Source organism: Hyperolius riggenbachi, chromosome 2, assembly GCF_040937935.1.
Source record: "Hyperolius riggenbachi isolate aHypRig1 chromosome 2, aHypRig1.pri, whole genome shotgun sequence".
Taxonomy (NCBI): domain Eukaryota; kingdom Metazoa; phylum Chordata; class Amphibia; order Anura; family Hyperoliidae; genus Hyperolius; species Hyperolius riggenbachi.
Window position 1 is genome coordinate 560020983 of NC_090647.1, and position 15896 is coordinate 560036878.

General features: G+C 48.5%; 2 protein-coding genes across 3 annotated transcripts in view; one reads left to right on the top strand and one right to left on the bottom strand.

Moving 5' to 3' along the window:
* Positions 1–15896, bottom strand: part of LOC137545155 (cystatin-B-like) — a 34082-nt gene that overhangs the window by 3379 nt on the left and 14807 nt on the right. The window lies entirely within an intron of this gene.
* Positions 6231–14594, top strand: LOC137547498 (stefin-C-like). The gene is made up of 3 exons (XM_068271093.1): positions 6231–6326; positions 7267–7368; positions 14185–14594. The coding sequence occupies exons 1-3, from the start codon at positions 6231–6233 to the stop codon at positions 14380–14382; spliced, it is 396 nt and encodes a 131-aa protein (XP_068127194.1). The 3' UTR covers positions 14383–14594.

A 15896-nucleotide genomic window follows, 5' to 3' on the forward strand; every position in this document is an offset into this window, starting at 1 on the left:
CCTATACTGGGGGCACCTATACCAGGCTACCTATACTGGGGGCACCTATACCAAGCTAACTATACTGAGGGCACCTATACCAGGCTACCTATACTGGGGGCACCTATACCAAGCTAACTAAACTGAGGGCACCTATACCAGGCTACCTATACTGGGGGCACCTATACCAGGCTACCTATACTGAGGGCACCTATACCAGGCTACCTATACTGAGGGCACCTATACCAGGCTACCTATACTGGGGGCACCTATACCAAGCTAACTATACTGAGGGCACCTATACCAGGCTACCTATACTGGGGGCACCTATACCAAGCTAACTAAACTGAGGGCACCTATACCAGGCTACCTATACTGGGGGCACCTATACCAGGCTACCTATACTGAGGGCACCTATACCAGGCTACCTATACTGAGGGCACCTATACCAGGCTACCTATACCTGGGGCACCTATACCTGGCTACCTATACTGGGGGCACCTATACCTGGCTACCTATACTGGGGGTACCTATACCTGGCTACCAATACTGGGGGCACCTATACCAAGCTAACTAAACTGGGGGCACCTATACCAGGCTACCTATACTGGGGGCACCTATACCAGGCTACCTATACTGGGGGCACCTATACCAAGCTAACTAAACTGAGGGCACCTATAGCAGGCTACATATACTGGGGGCACCTATACCAGGCTACCTATACTGGAGGCACCTCTACCAGGCTACCTATACTGGGGGCACCTATACCAGGCTACCTATACTGGGGGCACCTATACCAAGCTAACTAAACTGAGGGCACCTATAGCAGGCTACCTATACTGGGGGCACCTATACCAGGCTACCTATACTGGGGGCACCTATACCAAGCTAACTAAACTGAGGGCACCTATACCAGGCTACCTATACTGGGGGCACCTATACCAGGCTACCTATACTAGGGGCACCTATACCAAGCTACCTATACTGGGGGCACCTATACCAAGCTAACTAAACTGAGGGCACCTATACCAGGCTACCTATACTGGGGGCACCTATACCAAGCTAACTATACTGAGGGCACCTATACCAGGCTACCTATACTGGGGGCACCTATACCAAGCTAACTAAACTGAGGGCACCTATACCAGGCTACCTATACTGGGGGCACATATACCAGGCTACCTGTACTGGGGGCACCTATACCAAGCTAACTATACTGAGGGCACCTATACCTGGCTACCTATACTGGGGGCACCTATACCAGGCTTTCTATACTGGGGGCACCTATACCAAGCTAACTAAACTGAGGGCACCTATACCAGGCTACCTATACTGGGGGCACCTATACCAGGCTGTCTATACTGGGGGCACCTATACCAAGCTAACTAAACTGAGGGCACCTATACCAGGCTACCTATACTGAGGGCACCTATAGCAGGCTACCTATACTGGGGGCACCTATATCAAGCTAACTATACTGAGAGCACCTATACCAGGCTACCTATACTGGGGGCACCTATACCAGGCTACCTATACTGGGGGCACCTATAGCAGGGTACCTATATTGGGAGCAACTATATCAGGCTGCCTATACTGGGGGCACCTATACCAGGCTACCTATATTGGGGGCACCTATACCAGGCTGCCTATACTGGGGGCACCTATAGCAGGGTACCTATATTGGGAGCAACTATATCAGGCTGCCTATACTGGGGGCACCTATACCAGGCTACCTATATTGGGGGCACCTATACCAGGCTGCCTATACTGGGGGCACCTATAGCAGGGTACCTATATTGGGAGCAACTATATCAGGCTGCCTATACTGGGGGCACCTATACCTGGCTACCTATACTGGGGGCACCTATACCTGGCTACCTATACTGGGGGTACCTATACCTGGCTACCAATACTGGGGGCACCTATACCAAGCTAACTAAACTGGGGGCACCTATACCAGGCTACCTATACTGGGGGCACCTATACCAGGCTACCTATACTGGGGGAACCTATACCAAGCTAACTAAACTGAGGGCACCTATAGCAGGCTACCTATACTGGGGGCACCTATACCAGGCTACCTATACTGGAGGCACCTCTACCAGGCTACCTATACTGGGGGCACCTATACCAGGCTACCTATACTGGGGGCACCTATACCAAGCTAACTAAACTGAGGGCACCTATAGCAGGCTACCTATACTGGGGGCACCTATACCAGGCTACCTATACTGGGGGCACCTATACCACGCTAACTAAACTAAGGGCACCTATACCAGGCTACCTATACTGGGGGCACCTATACCAGGCTACCTATACTGGGGGCACCTATACCAAGCTACCTATACTGGGGGCACCTATACCAAGCTAACTAAACTGAGGGCACCTATACCAGGCTACCTATACTGGGGGCACCTATACCAAGCTAACTATACTGAGGGCACCTATACCAGGCTACCTATACTGGGGGCACCTATACCAAGCTAACTAAACTGAGGGCACCTATACCAGGCTACCTATACTGGGGGCACATATACCAGGCTACCTGTACTGGGGGCACCTATACCAAGCTAACTATACTGAGGGCACCTATACCTGGCTACCTATACTGGGGGCACCTATACCAGGCTATCTATACTGGGGGCACCTATACCAAGCTAACTAAACTGAGGGCACCTATACCAGGCTACCTATACTGGGGGCACCTATACCAGGCTGTCTATACTGGGGGCACCTATACCAAGCTAACTAAACTGAGGGCACCTATACCAGGCTACCTATACTGAGGGCACCTATAGCAGGCTACCTATACTGGGGGCACCTATATCAAGCTAACTATACTGAGAGCACCTATACCAGGCTACCTATACTGGGGGCACCTATACCAGGCTACCTATACTGGGGGCACCTATAGCAGGGTACCTATATTGGGAGCAACTATATCAGGCTGCCTATACTGGGGGCACCTATACCAGGCTACCTATATTGGGGGCACCTATACCAGGCTGCCTATACTGGGGGCACCTATAGCAGGGTACCTATATTGGGAGCAACTATATCAGGCTGCCTATACTGGGGGCACCTATACCAGGCTACCTATATTGGGGGCACCTATACCAGGCTGCCTATACTGGGGGCACCTATAGCAGGGTACCTATATTGGGAGCAACTATATTAGGCTGCCTATACTGGGGGCACCTATCCCTGGCTACCTATACTGGCAATTCAAGGTCGGCTGGCACACCAGTTGTTTTGGGCCGCGGAGGGTCCCCTTCATCAGATAAAGTGCAGACATACATGTCACAGACAGACAGGTCTGCACTTTATCTGATCAAGGGGACCCTCCGCAGCCCCAAAACAATTGTCATGTTGTGCATACAATAAAACTGCTTGGAACTTTGAACTGGTGTGCCAGCTGACCTTGAATTGCTTGTATTGGACTGATGCCACTTCTGCATCAAGGCTGAGCACCCTACTACCCACGGCAAGGTGTGCCTATCCAAAACCTGATATTGCATTGGCTACCTATACTGGGGGCACCTTTACCAGGCTACCTATACTTGGGGCACCTTCACCAGGCTACCTATACTGGGGGCACCTATACCAGGCTACCTATACTGGGGGCACCTATGTCAGGCTGTCTATACTGAGGGCACCTATCCCTGACTACCTATACTGGGGGCACCTATAGCAGGCTACCTATACTGAAGTCACCTATACTAAGCTAACTATATTGAGGGAACCTATACTGGGGGCACCTATAGTAGGCTGCCTCTATACTGGGAGCACCTACACCAGGCTACTTATATTGGGGGCACCTACATCGGAACACATGGATTGCAGCGCAGGAGATTTGGGCACAGCCGGCGCTACTATAGACACCAAACTATCGCAACTACTTGCTACTGCCTGGTAACCACTCACTGCTGCCTGGCAACTGCTTGCTGAGCATACAGTTCAACTGTCCATAGTAAAAAGGCAAAGGGCCTCTTTTCCACAGACGTCTGAACTGCTCGTTTGTCTAGAAGTTTAGGCCTCTTTTCAAAGAGCAGTTGATAGGCAGTGAAATGCCTCTCAGGCTCTCACAACTGCTCACTGCTGCCTGGTAACTGCTCACTGCTGCCTGATAACTGCTTGCTGAGCACACCGTTCAAGTGTCTGTGGAAAAGAGGCCTTAGGGCCCTTTCACATGGGCAGCTGAACTTTGTGCTCACTGAGCAGTTATCAAGCAGCAACAAGCAGTTACAAAGCAACAGCGAGGATACCAGCCAGCAGCAAGCAGTTGTGCGAGTTTGAATGTCTTTTCACTGCCTATCAACTGCCCTAAGGCCCCTTTTTCAAGAGCAGTTAATAGGCAGTGATAAGCCTCTCAAACTCTTAGGCCTCCTTTCCACAAACTGTTGAACTGTGTGCTCAGCAAGCAGTTACCAGGCAGTAGTGAGCAGTTACCAGGCAGCAGTGAGCAGTTACCAGGCAGCAGTGAGCAGTTACCAGCAAGCGACAAGCAGTTACCAGGCAGCAGTGAGCCGTTGTGAGAGTTTGAGAGGCATTTCACTGCCTGTCAACAGTTTGTGGAACAGAGGCCTTACAACTGGTCACTTCCTGGTAACTGCTTGCTGAGCACACAGTTCAAATGACCATGGAAATGAGCCCTAAACAAAATAGTCTCCTTCCTGCAATTAATCACCCTCAACTCACCTGCCAATTAGGGATGGTCAATATGATGGAAATAATTCCGAGTTGATGCAGGATTATGCAAATTTGGCATGCAATTTTATGTATCTTGAAAATGAACCAGTCAAATTCTGCCAATGTGAAATCTGATTGGTCAGTTTTTAAACTGCATAAGTTTACATGCCAAACATGCATACTCCTGAATCAACACTAAATTATTTGCATCCTATTAACCATCCCTTCTGCTAATCACTTGGGATGGTAAATCAGATGCAAATAACTCTAAATTGAATCAGAATTATGCAAATAGTTCATGCAAATGTTTAAGGCCTCTTTTCCATGGACAAGCAGTAAGGCTGATCAATAAGATTCAGATTGTTCCAAAATTATGCTAATTTTTTATGCAAATGTATGGAGTTTGAAAATGGACCAATCAATTTAAACACAGGTTTAAATTGATTGGCCCATTTTCGAGCAGCATACATTTGAATAAAAATGTGCACACATTTGCATCAACTCTGAACAATTTGCATATCTGTGATCTAATCAATTGCAAAACGCTCAGAAAAGCGCTTCTAGTGTGAATGGGCCCTTAGGCCTCTTTTCCACGGACTGTTGATAGACAGTGAAATGCCTCTCAATCTCTCACAACTGTTAAGGCCCCATTCACACTTAGAAGCGCAAAACGCGGGCGATTTTTGAGGGAGTCATTTTTACGCAATTTCACAGGTAAAAATCACTGGACAGTGCAGCGATTTCTCCGCGATCGCGTTTAGCGCTTCTATAGCACTGAAACGCGATCGCCGGGAAATCGCCAGAAAATGGTGCAGGCTACGCGTTTGCGTTTCGCGATTTTGGGCGATTTGCGGCAATTAGCGCAAATCGCCCAAGTAAGAATGGGCCCATAGGGTTTTATTACACTAGCGCTTTTAAAAGCGCTAGCGTTTGAGCGTTTTACCGAAATCGCCGGCAAAACGCTCAAGTGTGAATGGGGCCTTACTGCTGCCTAGCATCTGTTTGTTGCTGCCTAGTAACTGCTCACTGCTGCCTGGTAACTGCTTGCCGAACACACACCTCAACAGTTCGTGGAAAAGAGGCCTTACCAGGCAGCAGTGAGCAGTTGTGAGAGTTTGAGAGGCATTTCACTGCCTGTTAAGGCCTCTTTTCCACGGACTGTTGCTAGGCAGTGAAATGCCTCTCAAACTCTCACAACTGCTCACTGCTGCCTAGTAACTGCTCACTGCTGCCTGGTAACTGCTCGCTGCTGTCTGGTAACTGCTTGCTGAGTACACAGCTCAACAGTCCGTGGAAAAGAGGCCTTATGCAGCTTAAAACTAGACCAATCGAATCAAGCCAAGGTGGGATTCCATTGATCCATTTTCAATCTTCATAATTTTGCATAAAAAAATTGTAGCATTTTGCATAAATTTGGAACTATTTGCATCTTACTGACCTTCTCTAATCTCTCTAGTTGTCAGTCACTCCCCCCCTCCTTCCAGCTGGTAATGGTACAGCCCGCACATATATAAGCACTTGCTCTGGTTACTTGCAGTCAGTCAGTCGCTGTACAATAGAAGATGTGTGACCAGCAGTGCCAACATAAGCATGCCATGGCTGGAGGATTTGGGGAAGTGCAGCAGGCAGATGAGACAGTCCAGGCTCTCTGTGATGCTGTAAGTGGCAGTGATATTCTCATAGGGAGATTTTATTTATGTGATTATAAGTTCATGTTATAAAATTAATTTTAAAGGATTTTCATATTGAAAAAAATACTGAAGTGCGAGCTATTTGGAGGTTGCCATATGTATTTCCTTTTAAGTAATCCCAGATTCCTGGCTATCCGGCTGATACATTTAGCCCTTGAACAAGCATGTAGCAGATTAGGTGCTTCTGACATTGTCAGATCTGACTAGATATGCTGCATACTTGTTCCTGGTCAGACACTACTGCAGCCAAATGGATCAGCAGGGCTGTAAGGCAACTGATAATGTTTAAAAGGTGATACATATGGCAGCCTCCCTCTCCCTCAGAGGATCAGCATGACACAGGCAATCTGTGTTGTTTAAAAGGAAACAAATATAGCCGCCTTCATATTTTGCTGTTGTCCTTTAAAATGGGATGGGATGGCACTGTGGACAGCACCGTGGCTTAGTGGTTAGCTCTCTTGCCTTGCAGCACTGTCCTGGTTCAAATGCCATCCAGGTCAACATCTGCAAGGAGTTTGTATGTTCTCCCTGTGACTGTGTGGGTTTCCTCCAGGCACTCTGGTTTCCTCCCACATCCCAAAAACAGGTAAGTAAGTTGGCCCTAGACTACAATACACACATAGCCATATGACTAATGGTAGCGATTAGATTGTGAGCTCCTCTGAGGGACAGTTAGTGGCAAGACAATATACTCTGTACAGCGGTGTGGAAGATGTCGGCGCTATATAACACACAGCTAACTGATGCAGCTCCTGGCTTTGCCTGAACTGTTCCTGGGACTGGTGCCAGTGTTTGCATAATGGTCAGGTTTTGACCAGCCTCTCTGGCTAATGGTGTGATAACTATAGCTGCCCCATGTTGTATGTCTGGTAACCTTGTCTCTGCCATCTGTCTCCCCTCTCTGCAGGTGAAGGCTCAGTTCTTGGAGCAGTCAGGAGTGAACACCACCATGTTTGAGGCCATATCATACAGGAAACAGGTTGTGGCCGGCACAAACTACCTCATCAAGGTAACTAGCATACAATCGCTACAGCTGCTGTGAGTTTGGCGTGAGTAGTGTTCACTTTGCACACATCTTAATCCTATCTACTCCCAACTCTTCAAGATAAGGGGGATGTGTTAAGGTCCGTACACACGCCGAACTGCTGGCAACGACGGGTCTGCTGGCAACGACGGATCTATTGTCACCTCCTGCTGGGTGGGCGTGTTTTCAGCAGACAGTCCGGCGTGTGTAGTCTGTCTGCAGACTGATACGGCTGTTTCTGAGCGATCCGCCTGGCGGATCGCTCAGGAACAGCCGTATCAGTCCGCCGACAGACTGTACCCACGCCGGACTGTCTGCTGAAAACACGCCCACCCAGCAGGAGGTGACGACAGACCCATCGTTGCCAGCAGTCCGGCGTGTGTACGGACCTTAAAGGAAACAAAGTCAAGGGGGGAAAAAATCGGTTTAACTTCTGGGGTTTCTTCTGGCCCCTGCAGTATCCTGCAGTGACCCAGTTTAGTTTTCTGTACATCCACAGGTAGTTGGCATGCCATCCATGTCACTGGGTGTGTGATAAAGTGGTATAGGCAGAACCACAAGTCCAACGCAATAACAAATGTTATCAGCACACCACGTTAAAGTTATAGTGCTAGTATTCGCAATCAAGTGCAACAATTGTTTTGGGGGCTGCACAGGATCCCCCTTTATCAAGGTGTATGGTTACGTTTGTTGCACCAGTTTCATTTTTGGCGACTCTGCCCACTGTGCCTGCTTGGCTGTGTCCTTGATCGTGCCCCTGTTGCTGGAAGTGTCCTGTGCATGCACAGTACTTGTACTGTGCAGGCACTCCCAGTGATGGGGAGTGTGATCAAGGGCATCCCAGGCCAGGGCCATGCAGGTGCAGAGGCCATCAACTGGCTGGGTCACTGCAGGGGACTGGAAGATGGATACGTCACAGCATTAGCGCACGGTGGCTGCAGTGGGCTGGTAGAAGTCCCAGGTAAGGGGGGTGTGTGTGTGTGTGTCCCTTAGGTTTCCTTTAAGCCACTCCCCTGCACACCCCTAGTCAGGCATACCATAAATGGATCCATGTAAAGGATGGGAATAAAGTTTAGAGTCAAACACACTTTTCAATAGATCTGTACATCAGTCCTGAAAGAGGGATTTGGTGCCTAAAGAGGGACAGTGGGGAGCTATGTACTCCTGCTCTGTCTGCATTCTTGTCACATGTGGGTTTTTATGTATGCAAATTGCTAGGAAGACAACAGGAAGCAAACTCATAGATCTTTACTTTTTTTTTTTTTTTATTATTTGGCAGCCAACCCACATACTATGTAACACTATTTATGGAACGCTTATTGTACAAACGCAGCTTCTTCTGTGTCCCATAGACTAACATTGCTGCATAAAATTCAGGGTTTCCCCCTAGAGTTTCTGCTGTGTATCCAGCCTCGGCTTTTGTACCAATGTGTTCTCCATTCACATGTGCCACATCTAAGCACTTGTGTCCCTGAGTGCTTCCAAAGCCAGGTGACTCTGAACTACACATGCACTTTTGAGAATCCTGGCTTTGGGGACACGCAGGGACATGTGCCCTGGATGTCCCCCAGGCAGGCAGAGTAAAGGCACACAGCAATGGTGAGGGGGTGTGCATGCTGGATGCTCTGTGCTTCTATGTAGATATGGGGGTGCTGTAATGGTATGCTAGTTGCTGTGATGCCTTTATGCAGGGAGTTGTAGTTCATCTGTGGGGGCATGCTGGGAGTTGTGGTGCCACAGTGGGAGGCCCATGGGAGGGGGTCCACCCCTAAAGGGGCCAGGGAATACTATGGTGGGGACTGCCAGACAACCCAGCAGCAGGCCAGCCCAGAAGCGAGGTAACTGCCTAGTTTAAGTGATGCTGCTTTATTCATGAGATGTTGCATTTTTTCTTATTCCTGTGCATAACACCCATTTTTAGGCTAAAGTGCCCCTAATCTTAGTATCCTAGAAACACTCCTCAGGACACGAGCGGTTCTGAAGCCTCCCAAGTATCCCCAAAGGCATATTTTCAGTCACTTTAGAATCTCTTTACCTTTAAAGCGGACCCAAACCAAACATTTTTTTTAATTAAAAATATTTAGTTGCACCACTCTGACACATACAAAGATAAACACTCCTTCAAGCCTATGAACATTTCAGTGCCTGCTTTTCACCCCTCTCTTTTCATAGCTAGGGTTATACTGGGGGCAGCCATTAGCAATTCCTCCTTTGCTGGACACCTCCTACTCCACCAGTTTACGGATTCTGTCCCGGCAATTTGAAAAGGGAGGGGTTTCTCCAATAAATGTAAAATATTTTATATTTGTCGTCATGCAGCTGAAAAAAGGCTGCTATTGTTAAAATTTAGAAAATGTTTTATTTCTGAAATCTTGTATTTTTAATTTGGGTCCACTTAAAGTGAATACAAGAAAAGGCATTGCTTGTAGTGTTCTTCTGCCATCTAGTGGAACAAATTGAAAAATGTTGCCGCATGCACATTGCTGACACTAGAACTAGAGATGTAGGTGAACAGCAGGCCCTGTACTACTTCCTGGTTGCATTGTCCCAGAGTAGTAGGCCTGCCCGTGTCTGCATGTGCCCTTTAGTGTGCGTCATTGAAATCAAGGATTAGCACCGCCTGGCCAGGGCATTTGCACTAAAGGCCGCATGCAGGCGTACTACTCCGGGACATTGCGACCTGGTAGTACAAGGCCAGAATACCCGTAAAGATTCGCTGGCGAGCTTTTAGTTAGCATCTCTAACTAGGATGTGCAATTGACTTTCTCCTCACTTTTCTATGAGAATTTGGTGACCGTTCCATCAATTTATATTGCCCCTAGTGATTTAAGGGCATTTTATGACTAGGTGTGAAATATCACCTAGGATAACGTGAATTGCATATGGGCCCAGATGTCCTATTCAAAGCTCCCTTCTCTGACTTGGATGATTTAACCACCTTAGCGGTATAGACGAGTTCAGCTCGTCCATTACCGCCAGAGGGTGCGGCTCAGGCCCTGCTGGGCCGATTTTGATGAAATAAAGTGCAGCACACGCAGCCGGCACTTTGCCAGCCGCGTGTGCTGCCTGATCGCCGCCGCTCTGCGGCGATCCGCCGTGAGCAGCGGCGAAAGAGGGTCCCCCCCCCAGCCGCCTGAGCCCTGCGCAGCCGGAACAAATAGTTCCGGCCAGCGCTAAGGGCTGGATCGGAGGCGGCTGACGTCCATGACGTCACTCCGCTCGTCGCCATGGCGACAAAGTAAGCAAAACACAGAAGGCCGCTCATTGCGGCCTTCCGTGTCACTTTTGGCGGCCAGAGGCGATCAGAACTCCTCCGGAGCGCCCTCTAGTGGGCTTTCATGCAGCCAACTTTCAGTTGGCTGCATGAAATAGTGTTTTTTTTTTTTTTTTTTTTATTTAAAAAAAACCCTCCCGCAGCCACCCTGGCGATCTTAATAGAACGCCAGGGTGGTTAAGTGCCTCTGTCCACTGAGGCTGGATGCGCACGAGGCACAGTGCAGAAAACCATGCATGTTCTGTACAATGTGATTTTTAAATTGTTTGTATGCAAAGGGATACAAAACTCCAGTAAAATACAGTATCATATACTGTATATTCCTGCATATCAGACTACTTTTTAACCCTTGAAATGTTGGGTCGTCTTATATGCCGGGTGTCATTGATGCCGGGTGATACACCGCCTCTCAGATCTCCCTGCTGAGGGAGCGCAATCTATTCTTCCATACCGCTCTGATGGAACAGGTAGACAAGGAGAGTTGACCAATGCAACAAGTCAACTGACTGTATACATTTATATACTGGGTAACACATACAGTACAGCACCAATATCTGTTCAAACACAGCACCAGTAGGAAACGGTAAAAAAAGGGCGCAGGTGGCTAGTGAACAAATCAGGCGTCGCCATTCACTCCCATAATCGTTTACTGGGCGCCGAACAGGAAAAAAGGGCGCCCGAGAATAACATTTTCCAACGGCGCCCGAAGATTTTTCATGTTTTATAACTGCTTGTGGTGGTTTACGTTTCCTATTTCAATAAAACATTATTTTAAATGTTATCCCTGAGTGTTTGCAAAACATTATTATTCACGAAATAAAGCGATCAGTACGGAACGTAAATTGTAATTTTATCCCTTACGGTTTCTAAAACATTATTCTACACACAATACAGTGATCACTAGGGGGGGGGGGGGTCTTAGGTGTAGGCACCACTGGGGGGGGGTCTTAGGTGTAGGCACCACCGGGGGGGGGTCTTAGGTGTAGGCACCACCGGGGGGGGGGTCTTAGGTGTAGGCACCACCGGGGGGGGGGTCTTAGGTGTAGGCACCACCGGGGGGGGGGTCTTAGGTGTAGGCACCACCGGGGGGGGGGGTCTTAGGTGTAGGCACCACCGGGGGGGGGGGTCTTAGGTGTAGGCACCACCGGGGGGGGGGGGTCTTAGGTGTAGGCACCACCGGGGGGGGGTCTTAGGTGTAGGCACCACCGGGGGGGGGGGGGTCTTAGGTGTAGGCACCACCGGGGGGGGTCTTAGGTGTAGGCACCACCGGGGGGGGGGGGGGGTCTTAGGTGTAGGCACCACCGGAGGGGGTCTTAGGTGTAGGCACCACCGGGGGGGGTCTTGGGGTTAGGGGTAGGTACAGGAAGGGCTACTTAGTAATTTTTTTTTAAAACATTATTATAAGTTTCACTTTTTAAACGGAAGATTAACGTTTTTACAATTGCCGATTTCATGCACATTATTTAATGATTTATAACTTTATAGAACATTAATTTTTAACAAAATACAGTACAATACATTTTTAAACATTATCCATGCTTATCGTTTAAAACCCCACGCCCCTTTTTAACGTACGCGCACCAGTATATATTTTTTTTTTTATTTGGTGTGCGTTGGAAGAGGGGTAGTCTTATAGAGTATATCCCAAACTCTCTATTTTTAACTGGAAAAGTTGGGGGGGGGGGGGGGTCGTCTTATACGCCGAAATATATGGTAACTAAAAATGCAGCAAACACATTCCTCCATCTCCATTGAGATGCATTTTTGTGTTCTTGAACATTATGCAGCAAGTTGTACATTTACAAAAACTCATTGTAAAATGCACTTGTTTTTTGTTTTATACACATGTGGCCCATGTTAACTGCAAAACTCCTAGCATTTCTGTCTAGTGTTACTAGCCTGAGGATCAGACAGGCAACTGGCCTTGGTTTTTATAAGGGGAAGAAGAAAACAACCTGCATATTCTTCGCTAACCATTGAATTGGCACCATAGAAATTTTTTTTTAAAATAACTTTTGGGGGTGGCAGAGCAAAAGGGCGTGTCTTTGCACTTGTGACTGAGATGTCCCATAGATCGTTTCAGATGGAAATTGAGTGACAATTTTGCAGCACCCATTCTCTTCCCATTTTTATAGAATTTACTGGCTGGGAAGGTCAGCTAGGCTGCAATATCAAGTGGTGATGAGCACTTTGCAGATAAGGGCTCCATTAAAGTGTGCCGAGGTGACATGAGAGCAGGTCCGTTTCTAGGGCCGTCTGGGCGCTAAGAGTGGACGCTGTAATGGAGGAGGGAGTCAGCCACGGGGAGGGCAGCCCGACCTCTTCCTCTCCACGGGCCGCCCTCCGTGCTTCACGCCCCAACCCCCCCCCTCCAAGTGACTGCAGGGAAGCGCTGTGTACAGAGCGCAACTTGCCTCCCTGGTTCCAATTGCCGCCGGTCTCCTCTTCTCTTCATAGCCGCTGATGCACACGCTGCTTCCTGTTTAGCCAGAAGCAGCGTGTATCAGCAGCTGTGAGGAGAAGACAGAAGAGGAGACTGGCGGCAATTGGAACCAGGGAGGTGAGTTGCGCTCTGTACACAGCGTTTCCCTGCAGTCACACTTGGAGGGGGGAGGGCGGCCCAGGGAGAGGTCGGGCTGCCCTCCACGCAGCTGACTCCTCCATACTGGGGGCACCTACCTATTTAACCTGTATTGGGGGCACCTACCTAGCCTATACTGGTGGAAACTATACTGCTACCTATATTGGAGGCACCCACCTAGCTAACCTATACTGGGGGCAACTATACCGGCTACCTATACTGGAGGCACCTACCTGGCTAACCTATACTGGGGGCAACTATACCGGCTACCTATACTGGAGGCACCTACCTGGCTAACATATACTGGGGGCAACTATACCGGCTACCTATACTGGAGGCACCTACCTGGCTAACATATACTGGGGCACCTATGCCGGCTACCTATACTGGGGGGGGGGGACCTATAGCTGGCCACCTATACTGAGTGCAACTAGACCTGGCTGATCTATACTGTGGGCATGTATACCTGGCTCCGAGCGGGGGGGGGGGGGGGTGCGCAATTTTAACACCCTCGCCCTGGGTGCATTTTAGCCTAGAAACTGCCCTGCATGAGAGAAACCCGTTTATACTGTACTAAACCTATTAACCAGGCTATTTTACAGTTTATTTTGCTGCATGAAACAGTTAATTTCTAGGTATGGAAATGACAGCTTCTGTCTTGTCAGGAATATAGTCAATACCACTGATAAGAAAATTACAGCCATACAAGTGTTCCTGGCAAAATACAACTAAGGGCAGGGGAGAGCCAAAATACATGAACTAGTTACCCTTTTCTAACTCTAGGACACATAATGGGCTGCCACTGATTAGAAAGTAAAACATTTAACCTATATTTTTCTCAGGTTTACTTCAATTTCATATTGAGCTGGGAGGACTATGTTGGAATTGCTGGTTTCTGCAGACTAGGAGAGTAGTCATATTTCTAAGACTATCTTTGTTTTTACAGGTGAAGTGTGCAGATGAAATGTACGCTCACATCCTGGTGTTTCAGCCACTGCCAGGAGAAAATAAGCCGCCATCTCTCATCTCCTATCAGCTGGACAAGTCTGAAGGGGAGGAGCTTGTGCCTTTTGATGAGGAGGAAGCTAAGCCTTGTGAGGGTGAGGAAGGGTCTCCTGAGGGAGAGTCAATTGTGCCTTCCTGAAGAATTGCATCAGTCCATGCATTGCTGAATGTCCTTCCAGATTCACTTGTCAAACTCCACCCCTTTTTGCACTGTGCTGGGATTGCAAATTCCCCACCCCTTGCTGCCCTGTGCTGAGGGATGCTATAAAAAAAATATGAAGTAAAGTTTGACTCTTGTGACATATTGCTTGTCTGTATAAAGCAACTGAAATAAATGCCTTATTCTATTCAGCTTTTGTCTTTCTAGTTTTGTCCTATCTAGATTCTCCAAAGTGTATATCACACTGCAATATTAAGTGTGGGGATTGCTCTGACAAACATTGTCATGGTGAAAGTTCTCATAACGGACAAGTAGTTAAGGAGGGTTTTTTATATAACTGCTTGTCGACCGCATCAAGCCGTGGCGGCAGCCCCAGGACCGCCTAACGACCGGCGTAAAGTCCTGGGGCAGCAGTTTGCAGGAGATCGCATGCACGCTGCATGCGCAGCTCCTGCTTGGTGAGCGGAGCTCCGCCTTCAGTCTCTGAGCAGCGATAGCCACTCGGAAGACTGTTACACGGTGACACCGCCGTCTATTTACATGTACAGCACTGCAATCAGCAGCAGCGCTATACTGGGGACAGTGGGGGGGGGGGGGGGGGGGGGGAATCACTTGTGTTGTGTGGCCCTGCAGCTTGGCCTTAAAGCTGCAGTGGCCAATTAAGTAGAAAATAGCCTGGTCACTAGGGGGGGTTTAACACCATGGTCCTCAAGAGGTTAAAGGGGGACTGCAGTGAAAATTGAACAAAAGTGCTTTTTACAAGAATTATGTATAAACTAGTCAGTATTTGCTTATTGTAAAATCTTTCCTCACCATGTGATAAATGTCAGTGTAAATCAGGGAGACATGTTTACTCCTGGCAGGTGATGTCACTGGAAGTAGCTGCTGCTTGCTTTGATTTGGAAACTGTTTCCCACAATGCAACAAGGCTCCCACAGTGTGATCTCAGCACCATGGTACTGACATCACACTGTAGGAGGGGTTTCAACACCATACAGAGTAGTGTTGTCCGGATCATGAACTATTCGGATCTTTGATCCAAATCTCTTTTGAGTCGAATCATCCAGATCGCCAAAATGAATGATTTGGATCAAAAAGGGGGTGGAGCCAGGAGCAGCACACCACCCTCGCAGGGGGGTCCTGGAAGCAGAGCAGGATAGCTCAGTTGGAGGGGAGCCAGCCTTGCAGGGACAGGTAGATCAGAGAGGGGACATGGGTGCCACTGCCAGATATGTGTAGAGAACACATACTGGCTATAATGTGCTGCTGATTTTAGGCTCTGTTCCGTAGTGCTGCATATCTATCTATCGTATTTTTCGGACTATAAAACGCACTTTTTCTCCCCCAAAAGTGGGGGGGGAGTCACTGCGTCTTATGGTCCGAATACAGGGAGTCCCCAACTTACGAACGCCCGCCGATACGAACCGCCACTTCGCCGCAATGTTGGACTCCCTGTGCAGTCCCTATGTTCACTCTTTGTCTTTCTTCGCCTG

Bases quoted from the DNA above. Each gene is read 5' to 3' on its own strand.
- LOC137547498 (XM_068271093.1), top strand. From the start codon at position 6,231: ATGTGTGACCAGCAGTGCCAACATAAGCATGCCATGGCTGGAGGATTT. The intron at 6,327-7,266 runs GTAAGTGGCAGT...CCCTCTCTGCAG, and splicing joins TCCAGGCTCTCTGTGATGCT to GTGAAGGCTCAGTTCTTGGA. The intron at 7,369-14,184 runs GTAACTAGCATA...TTGTTTTTACAG, and splicing joins GCACAAACTACCTCATCAAG to GTGAAGTGTGCAGATGAAAT.